Below are 14,174 nucleotides of genomic sequence, written 5' to 3' on the forward strand. Positions count from 1 at the left end.
CTTAATAATTATCCATGGAAAGCTTTATTCTCTCTTATATTTTGCTAATTCTAGAATAATTTTGCCACACTTGTTTCTGGACTAACTCAAGTGGTTTCCATTTTAGTTTGCAAAACAAAAAATTCTTTAAAGTGTGGAAATGTTAGTCCTATTTCCTGGACTTAATTTTTGGTTTTGTGCAAATTTTGGTATCAGTTTCAAATTCTATTATTTTCACTAATGTATAGTAATGAAATTATGTTTCTTTTTCTAAATAAACTGAAAAGTTGACATTTCCCTCAGATCCTAGATCTCCTGTTAGTCAGATCTGAGGTGACAGTGGCTGGGAAAGAAGAGCAGTGTTTTAGATACAAAGCTATTTTCGTTTGCTTTGGACTGAACATTTATCATGCTCCTGGTACCAGCTAGAAGAGAATGATTCATGTGCCATCATCACTGGCTGGACTTGAAATACCTGAAGGTGTTGCTTAGAGAATTTGCATTTAGTATTTGCAGCATCCTCTCTGGAGGCAGCTTTGAGGTGGAATGGCTCGTGTTTAATGACTGCAGAGCTGAGGTGAAAGTTGGCTGTGTCTTAACTGGGATTCTCCAGTCAGCTCTCCTGCCTGTACTGTGTCACCTGAGGTTCTGAAATTCCATTTTTGCAAGTAAAGCAAGGGAAAAGATTCAATATTACCCATTAGCCTTCGTTACATCTTGTTTTAGTTCTATGGTCGCCTATACTCATAATCCTTGCCAGATAATGTACACATATTTCTCTCTAAAACCAAATGTTTCAGTAAACTGTGTAGCTTCAATGGATTTTCCAATTTCCTTAAGTGGGTTTTCCAGTAGATGACAGATAAAAATTTCTCTGAATTCTCTTTTGCTGCCTTGCCCTTCTGTGACACCGGTGACTGCTGTGCATCACAAAGCCATGCGGCAGAAGTCGTGGCTCCTGTCACTGACTGACAGGGCCTACCACTTCTGCTGGTAAGCAAGTCACATCTCCAAGCCAGCCTGGACAGATATCTGTGGGCTCCATTTCGGAACAGACTTGATGCCTCCTTGTTTGAGATCAGAGTTTCTTACCTCTTCGAGTCAGAGACCTGCCTAACAAAACATGGTGGCGGGACTAGCTCCCGATTTTGTCCAGGAGGTGCAGCAAGTCTCTTAATGCCCTTCTTTAAATGTGGATAAACTGTATTTATGCTGCAGAGTGGTTCATTCACAAGTGGAATGTATGGATTCAAAAATCTGTTTGTACCTGAGGAAATAGTTGCCCTTCATGCTTCTCCCTGTCTCTGTGTGGACAGCCAAGTATTACGAGTATTTTAGAACCTCACTGTGAAGAGGATTGGGGGATTTCCAAGAATACTGTTTATAGTTTGTTTAAGGTTATCAATTGTGTGTCAAATAAAAAGCTCACTGCAGATGATCATGGTGCAGTACTTTGAAGTCATTTAACTCAACATTATTTACAGAATATTTATCTTGGTTATGGCAGTTTTTGTCGTGCAGCGATATTACTTCTCCATTATATACTGCATGTGACCGCCATATAGGTTTGATAATAAATGTTGGGAAATAAAAAAACAGAGTAAGTGCCTCAGTATGATAGCAATTCCCATGCGATGGGAAATAATGTCATAAACTTCAAATTACCTTTTAAATAAATGTTTATGTCCAACCCATCCATTAGATCATAGCCTGAAGGTCAGGAGGATCGTTTCTTCATCTTTCACTGTATGCATTATGGTTGCTTTTTTAGGTGTAAATGATGTTTTTAAATGAAGAATAGCACTCAAACTATACACAAACAATGGCTAGACATTACTGAGTCTCAGCATGGCAGAAATAGCCTCAGCCACTCTGCTAAATATAGAAATGCAGCAGTAAATTGAATTCATTCTTAGAAAATATTTTTAATGGCTGAGACAATACAGAAATACAGTTTGTGTCATTCTCACAGTATGAAGCTTTGACATTTTAGTCAAGTTTGAATTCTAGTTGTGGTTTGGTAAATGGCTGATTTGCAAAATGCTTGTGAGAGTAAAAATTTTGGAGAGGAAGGCAGAGCATACCTGAGCATGCAGAGAAGTGCACAGGTAACAGATATTGTATTTATGAGAGTCTGTACCGTGCTTTGTGCTTTTGTGAAGAGGTGCCAGCTCAGTAAGTGCCATGGGATAGTGTGAAACATCCCACACTGTGAGACCCTATTATTACCAATGCCTTTTGGAGGAAGTGAGTGCTGATGACCCATCTCAAGGCGAAATTCCTCATAAAGACATTTCCCTGCTTTGAGCTGGATGTCCCTTGCCCATATGTCCTGGAGGAGCCCATATGGCTCCCCAAAGCACCCCATGAATCAAAATTTAACCTGTGGTGGTCTTGAACATGTTATCCCTGCAGTGCCAGGCTAGAAACCCAAGTGGGATCTGGACTGGCTGGGCTAGCAGAGAGGTGGCTTTGGAGAAGCAAAAGCTGTAGCTGTGCTGGGGTGGCTGATGTGTGCATGGATATGGGGCAGGTTCCTCAGCCAGGACTGGGCTGGCTGGGAGAGGGGGAAGGAAGAGCTGTCGAGGGCTGTCAGATTGATCTGGAAATAAATTCAATCCAAGAAGTTCTGTTTACAGTCAGGGGAAAACCCATTGTCATGGAGATTTAAAATTCCAATCAAGAAATTCAGGGGTGTTTTTCTTCAGCTATGATTTGACCTTCCTGTTTACATTAAGCATTTTTACGGCAGAGTGCAGTGATGTGGTTGCTTTGTTTGAGGTATTTGACAGTTACAGCAGTTCTGAGAATTATTGTTTTGGTTCTATATATGTCAGGAAAGAAATATGTTAATATTTGAGATAAGGTACATTTTTTAAAACGTATTTGAATGTGTTATGATTCTCAACTTCACCTTCTTCCACGAGGACCATGAACATATTAAAGTTCATTTTAAAACAACATTTCTTAGTAACATATTAAATACTTTATGTCCAAAAAGATCTTTTGGTTAGAAGTTAATCTGTTCCAGAACCAATTGTCTATAATATTGTTTCTTTTGTCATTATAATTCATGTAAAAATGGTACATTAATTTCGTAGAGATCACTTGATCTCAATTCTTTTTTGTTAGCAGAGGTCTATAATCCTTTCCACAGCAACCACTTGTAAAAGCAGAGGATTATGACTTGAGGCAGGATATGAACAGCAGGAACAGATCAACTTAAAAACAAAGATCCTGTTTGAGTACAAATGCTATTGTTAGCACAGAGCTGGGGTGAGTCAAGTGGCAGGATGTCTATTAGAATATGATAAATTCATATCAATGCCACATGGCATGCTAGCCAGAAGACAGATCCTTCTAGCAGTTTTGTGACAGACTTCTTTTTTTTATACCTTTACTTATTATACATTTGCTTAGTCCAATAAAGCATTCCCTCTAGGAATGGCTGATGTATAAACATCTGAGCAGCTTTTTGGTGTTTTTGTAGATTTATTTTTCTGTCTAAAAAGCTTCGGCTCTGTTATACTTTTTCCCAAAATCTGCTAAAAGCAGGGATTTGAAATTACACTACTGCAGATTCTGAAGTTAGTAATAGACATTGAGTACTATTGCTATCCTTTCTTATAAAGTGTGTGATCCTCCAGAGAAAAGGAGAAAAAGAGGATTTTTCTTTGTTCCTATATTTAAAAATAAGACACAATGACATTTTTTCCTTTATGAAAAAGTCTTGGGTTTAATACCAATAGTTTAACTGACCTATCTTACAGCAATATATGTGACTCAATTCAACATATTTTTGAAGTATAATTTATTTTTCTAATATTTTTCATGTTAAAGTTACTAGGAAGCTACAAAGGTACCAACTGACAGAACATATACTACTCAAGTGTGGAAAACCCCTACTTTTGGTAAAAATTAGAAAATTTTTTAATGGCCTAGACAAAATGATAAATATACAAAAATGCAGTAATGGAGTCAGGCAGCAGTTTCACTTGTGACAGTCTTCTGTACAGTTATTCCAACAACTGACACCACATAGAATTAGTAATCTCTTCTTCCCAAGCTTCTGTTGACTGTATTTTTGTAATAGACAGTGAAACATAGTCCTGTTTACAAATGATACTAATATAATGTCAATTTATCTTAATTTGTACATGCATGCATACATGTATGTATCTATGTATATACATACTGTATTAAATACCATCATGTAGAAAAGTTCACATAAGCATCTCTAATGGCAGGTAAGACAGAAGTTTTGGTAGAAAAGAATGTTTGAAGGGGTGTTTAATCATTGTCTTGTGGTGACAGGAGGAGACTCAATGCAATGGTTTCAGGGAGTTTGTTTGACTGCTTGCTGCTGCATGGATTAGGATCCCCCTTCAGTGTCCTGGAGTTTGCAAGGTTAAGAAATGCCCCAAACATAGTCTTAAGTGATATTTTGAACTGTCTGAAAAGACTTTATTGCTGTTGATAAATAATGGCTTTCAGATCATCCTGCTGGCACTTGGGCTGCAACTAAAATATCAATGAATAAGAAAACAGAAGCCGTGGCATTCCAATGGTATGAATTTTTCAGCCTGTATTTTGTTAGCCTGAGGCAAAAGATTGAGCTCTTAGTACTCATCTGTGCAGAATGAGTAATGTGAGACAAATGTGTACCCACACTGTGTGTGCAATGTGGCCACATCCTATAGACTTGCCACGCAGCCAAGGACCCCTCATGGACAATAGTCATATGTTAAAAATGATCATTTTATTACAATATCTGTGATCTCACCACCACAGCTGATTCTAACAGCATTACAATATGACAGTGTGACTGTGGGTCTGCTCATCCTGTAAGAATCAGAATTTTATACTATCAGGAGTTGGTTTTACCAGCAGGATTTTCTGTTACCTGACCAGAATTCTGTATATTTGCACAAATTCTATGCATGAGAGCAACTGAAAATACGTATTCCGAGCGCTGTCTGTTTTGGTGTTTCAACATGACTTGCATTAGTGTGTGTGATAGCTTGAATTTTCTTTCTTCACCAAAGCTGCTTAAACAATGCAATGACAGATTTCTGCTTTTATTCTTCATTAATGTCATTCTTCATCCTCTCTGCCCCACATCAGGGAGGAAGTGTTGCGAGTTTGCTATTTTAATGAAGAGAAATGAGGCATCTATCAACTAGGATTTACATTGGAGAGCACATCAATTCAGTTGCCTTGAGCTTGCTGAGTTTGCACATCCAGGGCCAAGCAGTGCTCTCAATTACTCCCGTGCAACCCCATTAACTTCAGGAGGTTGTGTGGTTCAAAAGTGGCTTTGCAGAATGTGGGGGAGAAAAACATATATATCTGCTAGAGGAGTCAAGCTCCAAAATGTGATTTTTGGTTATCTATATTGAGATATGCGTGCAGTCATAATTGCACTTTTGAAAGGTTAGGGTAGTCATCGTGTAGTAATTTCATTGAGCATCCCTTTGTAGCTGTGCTTAACAGAACAGACAGCCACCCAAAAATTACTGCAGTGAGGGGGAAAACACTTCCAGCCCTGGAAACATATTGTAAATCATATGTCTTTAGTAGGCTCTATCCTGTAATTACTCTTAACCGTGGCTTGTTTCCTCCTCTCTCTCTCTCTCTCCAGGAGCTATGCCGGCAGCGCATGGCAGTGAAGAGCTCTGACCGCCCGGAGCCCCTGCACTCCTCCCGCATCAACAGCGTTTCCTCCCAGTTCAGCGATGGGCCCATCCCCAGCCCCTCGGCCCGGAGCAGCACCTCGTCCTGGTGTGAGGAGCCGGTCCAGTCCAACATGGACATCTCCACCGGTCACATGATCCTGGTAAGGCACTTCTGAAGTCGTGGCACGAGCGATTGCGACAGAATTTTAGGCATCTGCTCAGCTTTTGGAAAGAGAGAGCTTTAAATGACAGGGAAGATGTGTTTTCACAGGTGGAAAATATTCCTGAGCTTCATGGTAATCTTAACTTTGTATGATTAAAACAGGCATTTTTATTTCCTTTTTTTTTTATTATATCTTTCTTTTTTTTTCTCTTGGGAACACTCTTTTAACATGAACATATTAATTGTTTGCATGCTTGCTTTTAAAAAAAAAAAAGCCCTGTGGTGTTCTCTTGTCCTATTAATTTATGTTTAGCTCAGCTTGGACAGCTGAAGAAAGCTGCCAAATTTCTGATCAGCTCGCTGCTTTTTCTCATGTGTCTTCAGTGTGTGGAGGTATCTGAGCTGAGAAGGCAACAGAAGATTAGTGATATGGAGCAATTTATTTCTGTCACCCTTAGAAAAAGGATCTGCATTTTGAGCCTTTTTGGGTTTTGTCCTTGGATGAATTTCTTCCAAGCTGGATTTCTTGTGTTTGAAATTATCCAAATATATTCTGTTGGTGGAATCTATGTTGGAAATCTTGGGTTACTACCAAGCACAGCTTGAGACCAGTATCAGTGTAGAAGATGGACACATGAAGAGTTTTTTGTGTGTAAGAGTCAGAGTCCAGTAGTTGGGACTGGTGGAACTTGTTTCTGTCCTGCTGGGAGAGCTGTAGAGTAATCCTCCATTTTTTGTGTCTTATTTTCATCTTTCTTTAAATATTTACTGTCTCTCTAGAGTGCATTGACATTAGCTAAGTAGAAGTTAGGTTGTGGTGAAGAACTGACCAAAAGTTGTGTTATTTTGCTTGTATATTCTGTTTTTACCTAAAGTAAGCATCCTTTCCAGTTGATAGTTTGCCATGTTTTTGCAAACTTCTCTCCCTCATGTCATACTTTTGGGTCATAATTTTTAAACTTCTTTCTTTTTCTGTACTTATATTTGAAAGTACTATCTTCTGATGTATTTTTCAAGTTCTTACAAGCCAACCTCACATAATGGAGAAAGGAATGAAGGCAGGCAAAACCCAAAAACCTAATTTGACCTCAGCCAAGTTACTGACCTCCTTCAGCCTTGATTGAGTCAGCTATAAAACTGAGCAAAAGCAGGGCGGGATTTTAAACGAGGTGCTGCCTCAGAGTTTATCATCCTGAGTAAATACATCACTGCCATCCCCCTCCAAAAGTAATTAATTAATTATTATGTTAATATCGGGTGGACAAGTGCAGTTTGAAAGGGTTGTTCCCATGACAGAAAACCATTTGTTACAGTTTTGACTGTTCCACTATTGGCTAACCATAATTAAAATTCACTTGATTTCTTTTCATAGTTAAGTAAAATACTTGGGGGCTGGGGGGGAGGATTGGAAACCCCAAACATTTCCAGTTGCCCAATCTCAAAATAAATACAAATTCTGAGGCAAAAAAGGTTCAAAAATATCTAGGCAATATATTTGTATGGAAATAGGAGAAAGATTTCCTATGTAGATGGAAATACTAATTTAACATTTGCAAACAGTTTCAACTGCTTCAAATTGAGCAAAATCATTTTCAGTAATATTATTGGGAAACATGAAAAATCATCTCAAAATCATGCTTAAAGGAGAGAAAGTTGCTTAGGGGTACCACTTATTCTGTCTCTGCAAATTTCTGCAAAATTGCAAGAAAGGATTGTCTTCATATGGCAGTAAATAAACTTTAAAAAGTAGTCAGATTGGTCAAGATCACTGTTATGGTGTTCAGTGTCCATAATTCAGTCAATCCTGTTTAACCCTGGATGAACTCATACATGTGTTAACTATCTAACAGCAGATGTTACATCTTAGATGGTGAGGGTTCAAAGAAGGGTAAAAAAATGCTGTAGGATTTTGAGAGTGCAAGCCACACAGAGAGAGGAAAAACAGTTAATTTGTTAAGTCTAACCTGAGCAAACAAAAATCAGTGATTCAGGGGAGTCTGCCTACGTGCTGTGACATACAGGATGGGGAAAAATTGTTCTTAATGGACTCAGATGATACAATTAGGAAGAAAATATGTGTTAGCATCAAAATATGCATTTAGCTTTGCTATCAGGGCAAGCCTAATAGGAGGGTCAGGCAGGCAGTGGGATGTTTACTTAAGGAAGCAGTTAAACCATAAATACAAGACTTGCCGAAGGCGAAGCTGGGTTAGGATTACATGGAAGGATCAGCATCCCTCAGCTCCAGCACAGAGGCAGATGATTGGGCTTGATCAGAAATGTTCATGTTCTGTGTCACTGTGGGTCACAATGAAACTGGAGAGCTGACCCAGTTTATGTTCAGCTCAAAAATAAATGCACATCTCTGTAATACCTTATTTACCTGAATTTCTCTCCTTCTGGGGATGCTGTGGCTTGTTGGACCTCAGCAACAGAAGCAGCTCACCAAAGGTGAACTCTTCCTCTCTTTGCCTTGCAGATACAAGTGGAGGAAAGTGAGGAGATACTTTGCAACTTTTATACCATTCAGTAAAAGACATTTTTCAGTTCTTCTAATTTCCCTCTGCCACAATCCTCTTCCTTTTAAATTTCGTAGATATTTCCTTTGAAAAATATCTCAGTGCCCAAAAAGTCATGAGAAATACTAGCAAGGGGCCTAGTGAGAATGGCAAATACCCTCTGCTTTGCAGAATAAATGCACTTATAAGTCTGTAAATGTGTTTTTGAGCTCCACAATGTGCAGTGAAGGAGTAGTTAGCTGAGCTAAGGCTCCTCAGTACTTATTGCTCATAGGTGCCAGGATCTCCCTAGAGAAAATAAAACAATGGATTACTGTGTAAAGTGGCAGCAGGAAATAATTTTTTTTTATTCATAAACAGAATAAAACTTTAATGAAAATAGCTTAGAAGTGTGTGACTGCTGAATGACTCCATGTAATCTTATTCAGAGGTAGCATTGGCCAGAAATATTTCTGTAAAGCTGTTGAATTTGCTGGAAAATGCTATCAGTCATGCCTGCAGTCATATCTAAGTCATCTCAGCTGAGGGTCTGTTGGAGCTTGGGTTGGCCACATGTACTGTTTTCTTGGAGGACTTTCCACTTGTTAGCCCATTGTTTATAGTGCTCGAGGCGTGCAGAAACCAGGAATCTTCCAAGCCCTGTGGCTGTGGGGCAGTCTCCTCACTTAGACTGAAACCAGCCTTCAAAGGGAAAAATCATGCATTCCTGCCACTTCCCTGTGCAGCAAGGCAATGCCTCTGCACTGCTGCCAGCAGCGTGAGGTGGTTTGAGCTGTTGGCAGGAGGAAGCAGGGAGGGCTCAGGAGGCCCAGAAGGACAGTGATAACAACATTCAGAGGTTTTTTTTTTTCCTTTTCACTGTCTTTTTCATCACATTTCTAACAGGAGGGTGGCGCATATGGCACATTTTGATTCTGTCTTTCTAAAAAATCCAAGCACTTTGGGAAGTGTAATTAGAGGAGCATGTTTAATGCAGTCATGTTTGTGGCACTGACTGGCTGGTTTCAGCATGAGCAACAACTGAGGATGTGTACCCTCGTTTTGGTCACCACTGGTTTTGGAAGGAAACATCATTCAGAAGGTCACAACAAGGGAAAGAATAGGACCTTAAATTTCCACCCACTTTATTCTCATGCGTATGTCTATATTGCAGCGGACAAGAGAAGTTCTAATAAAGGACAACAATTCCTATTGCAGTCCAGCAAGAAAACCAGAGGGGGTTTAAAAGTGATCAGGAGAGATTTAGTCTCCCTACCTTGTGCTCCTATATTTTAGGCATTTAATGAACTGTTGGTGTTGACTTGAGTCCATCAATTCCCCCTCTAGTTGATGAAGGGAGTAGGTGCCTCTGAAGGTCTCCAGAGAATTAGGCAGAGAGTGCATTTCTCTTGAGATGCCTCCTTTGTGCCTGCACAATCCAGTTGATGTTTGCAGTTTACATGAAGGAGTCTCTTTTGTTTGTGCTGTAGCACAAGCTCAGCACCAAGATGGATTGGATCCTGCACCTGCTTCATGTATAACCATGCTTTTTTGGTTAAAACAATTGTAATATTTTATGATGTTTTACATGAAGAAGAGTACTGCAAGAAGGGAATGCGTGCTTTTGGTAATAACATTCTGAGGTTGTTATGTGAATACCATATAAGAGAGGGTATTTGCAGAAGCAGAAGTGATTTTCTGTGTTTTGCAGGGTTTTCCTTGTAAAGACAGATGTGCAAAATTTAGAGCATTACACATAAATTAGAATTTCAGAAAGTGTGAATTTACAAGAGGTCTTTTTCAGTATTTTTTGTAAGCTGAAGTCATAGACGTCCTCTCCCAGAGGGTATGAAACTGCTTTATGTATTGGAAGTAATAATAATATGTGATTGTTTGTGATGATGTACTTTTCAGAAGGAGAAGAAAGTTTCATACTTGGGCTGAATGAGGTGATGGGAACAGATGAACTAGAGCCTGAAATCTATGGCCTTTTATCTAAGAGATATGTCTGCGTAATTCCCTTGTCTTTGGCAATATGCCTGTAAAACTAGGAGGACATTCACCACAGACGAGTGAAGGATGGCCTCATGTGAGAACTTTCTGTCCAAGTCCTGGGACAGGTTGTGTCCCAGAAGGTGACACAACCTTCGTTTGGGATATGGGGTGGGGGCCTGGGGCTGCTAAAATGGGCAAACCCCAAGTGCTGAATTTTGCATCCACTTTAGTTTTGATGCTGAATCACTGACAGGATTGCTGTGGGACTGGGAAGGATAACAGGGAGAGAACAGTTTCCAAGATTGAACCTGGGGGTTTTTGATTGTATTGGTATCCTGTACTCTGAATAGTAACTTTTTGATGGTTTCTTAGCAATTTCCCCCTCACTATAATTTTTTTTGAAGTGAATTCTTTTTTAAATAAGCTCTATAGGGTAGCAGCTATAGATTCTTTTTAATTGAATATGAAAGAATGTAGAACTGAGTGACTAAAGACACATTACAACAAGAAAAGGTATTTGCTAGATCATGTACTACATCTTGCTGAAATTCCTTCATTTTGTCCCTAAAGCTGCAATAAAATTGAGAGCAAAAGGCACCTAAACACACTTCTCTAAATGAAGAGAGAAGCTCCAGCATGTAAGGACAAATAGCACTGAGCTAGAAGCAGGTGTACTTTCCACCTTGACCTTAATCCATATACACACTGAGCATCTCCTGAGCGAAGCAGCATGCAGGGCATGAGTTCAGTGCTCTGCCTGGGGACACAGATGCTGCAGAGGTGATTAATGCTGGCAGGGACAAAGGTGAGGAGTGCAGGTATGGAAAACAAGGTCTTTGTCACAATCATTTGTTTGATAATTAAATGGATTCTAATTTTTTTTTCTTTTTCCCACCGTCTCCTTCTACCAGCATTAATACCTATTCATGCATCTCAAGAATATAAATACCCTGTTTAAAAAAAGCTTGCCACTGAGAAAATGAAGAAAAAAAATCCTCCCTCACATGGGAAGGGAAAAAAGTCAGTGGCAAAGTTAAGCTAAAAGCATAAACTCCTTACACATGTGCTAAGTGGATCTAAATCCCAACTTATCTTTCAGCTGTGCCAGTATAAATAGTTGTAGAAGTCTCACAAAATTAAGTCCCAAGAAAGCTTTGGCCCTAAAGGCTATTTCATCATGAGCAGTTGGACAGGAGGAGTCACAAGGGAAAGGGCTGTTATAAATTGTGTTACTCTGTGACAGGATAGCCAATATCCCAAAAAGACATAAACATTGTGGATGAGAAAATCTTTACCCATCTCTCCCTGAGTTGTCATGCTTTTAGGGACAAGCAGAGCTGCCTGCCTCCTGAAAGATCTTCTGCTGATGAAGTTGTGTTTATCCCTTCATTTTACTTTTTTTTTTTCCCTCCCTAAATGTTTAAGTTATTTTGAAGCATTTGTCCATGTTGTTTAAAGCTGGGGCTTGAGATACAAGGGGAAAGAAAAGCTGCAAAGAAAAGTGAAAAAAATCCCATGGCATATGGAAACAGCTCTACTAATAGAGCCATAAATCTAATAAATGGATGTATGTACTACATAGATTACATCAATAAAGCTCAGAAAAATATTCATGAACACATTACCCTTTGATTCTTCCATTTTATTTGTTTCATAATAAGTTACTCCCCCTTTTCTATATTAATTTTGTTGAATGGGCCTTAGGAAATAATGACAATTGCAGAGTTAGTATTAAATCGAGAAGAACATTCTTCTTGAACATAGTATGAAATTAATTTCAAAACCTTTTTTTCCCTAAATTCTTCCTTGCCAGTTGTTTTCCCCTAATGTATTCATGATTAGAAATAACTCACCAAATTTCTGTGACTACATCTTACTCTGTCATTTGACTGTAAAGTGTTTATTCCAGCTTTGTTTAAGCTGCTTTGGTTGAACACTTTTATCCAACTCACATCATTCCCTAAAGCTTTTAGTAGAAAGATGAAGAAAACATTTCTCTTAATATTCTAGATTACTGATTTTAAAAGTGTGACATTGGGAGAAATATGTGACACAAAACTAGGTTATGCAACTGTGTGCATCAAGTAAAAAGAAAAGATAATTTTCTTGGCTGAAACACATCTTGGTGGCTCTCTGGACTTTTTGCTGTTTCACCCAGATTTCTTGCATTTCTAGAGGACATCCAGGTAATGTCACGGCAAGAAAGTATCAGCTGTAGCAAGTAGCAATAGATGGGGATTTAATGAAAATTATCTCAGTTTTGATACTTCAGGTTGAAGACAAGGAATGTTAATGGATATTCAGCTGCTTCTGAGAGTCTCATGAACTGTGGAGTCTTCTGGAGATGAATGTTTATCTGGGAGATCTTGTCTTTTGGCTCCAAATGCATCCTCAGTGATGAAGTGCTCTTGCTGTATTTTTCCTATTGTGCACGCTCACATCATGCATTAAATCCTTGATAACTCATTGTAGCAGATGCAGCAGTTAATCATATTTTGGATTTAGCAGGTGGAAATGCCTGTTTAGAAGGATACTAGAAAGAGGGCAATTCAGGAAGACTTCTCAGGCAGGAGACCCAAGATGACAATATATGTTACAGAGTATTACTGAGCTGGTGGCAGGGTTCAGATATGAGCAGGTGGTGAGTTTTGACTCACCATGGGGTAAAGAAATTACTCATGTGGGTTGCTAGACATGGCACACCGCTAAGATCAAATGACATGTGGTAAGTGGGACTACAGCTTCAGAGCTCCTCAAAATGTGTAAGAGTTCAGGGTGAAACCAGGACTTGCTTCATGATAACCTCCAAAGAGACATGATATTGGCACCATATTTTTGCGCTGCTATGCCAGTTGCAGTTTAGGATGCCCAAGAGAACTCCCATTGATATTTTGGAGAGCTCTTTCTCTTTGTGTGGGCCACACCAGCAAAAGTTATTGAGCATGGCCTGGTTATTTGTAATGAAGACAGTTCAATCCCTCCATCGATTCAACAAAGTCTGATTCAACAAAGTTCTTCAGGGCAAGATTAAAAAAACTTGTGCTTTGCTTTCTGCAACTCCTTCTGGGATTAGACGATAATTTGGCAGTGTTTTCTGAGTAAGGTAACAGAATTTGGGTGGTATTTGGAAAATTTGATGTGTAGGACACAGACAAAATGCTCCTGTGATGATCAAATTTTGCATATGCACCCACGACGCAGCTGTGGAAACATTTTTAAATAAGGACATAAACATTAAAATAATCTGTGAAGTTTGCTTGGAAGTGGATGACATACTATTTGCTGTTCAATAAAAGAGGACTGTTTTACTTTTTGGTCAAAACCAGGTAAAGTATTCCACCCTCAAATATTACACCCTTACCCCAGTATGTCTTTATAAAAGACATAATTATACTGAGTTTGTCTCCTTTATGTAACTGTCCTTTTGTTTCAGACCAGAGTAATGTCTTACTTTTTTTATTTTTTTTTTTAGTTGGCAGCTCTCCCTCAATGCTGTCATGTCTCCCTTATCCTCTTCTCCTAAACTCATGAGCTAATGCTGCTTTAGGTTGCCAAGCTGGCCAAGAAAACCCTATTCATAGCAAGGGAGAATTATGAGCTGCCTCTTGTTTCTGGCTGTATGTTGGACCTTTGCGTTGAACTAAGAATAGAAGGGAGGGGTGATAAACTGCCCACAAGCATCACCTCCTCCAAACACAACCTGCCATTGCTCTAGGAATTATTCTCTGCCCTTTTTCTTACTGGAATGATTATGAGGGCTGATGTCCAGGCCCTCAAATGTTTTTGTCCTCTGTCTGGTCAGTAGTAAATCCATCGAGGTTTGTTGAAGATGGTTGGTTTCCGGATTTGACCCAACTTTAAAAA

General features: G+C 39.2%; 1 protein-coding gene across 1 annotated transcript in view; it reads left to right on the top strand.

The window, feature by feature from the left end:
* PTPRN2 (protein tyrosine phosphatase receptor type N2) overlaps positions 1 to 14,174 on the top strand; it is a 631,017-nt gene that overhangs the window by 543,114 nt on the left and 73,729 nt on the right. The window contains exon 14 of the mRNA XM_041408324.1: positions 5,621 to 5,815. Within this exon, the coding sequence (XP_041264258.1) occupies positions 5,621 to 5,815 (195 nt within the window). The remainder of the gene's footprint in view (positions 1 to 5,620; positions 5,816 to 14,174) is intronic.

Source organism: Onychostruthus taczanowskii, unplaced genomic scaffold (assembly GCF_017590055.1).
Source record: "Onychostruthus taczanowskii isolate IOZ18803 unplaced genomic scaffold, ASM1759005v1 scaffold3, whole genome shotgun sequence".
Lineage (NCBI taxonomy): Eukaryota > Metazoa > Chordata > Aves > Passeriformes > Passeridae > Onychostruthus > Onychostruthus taczanowskii.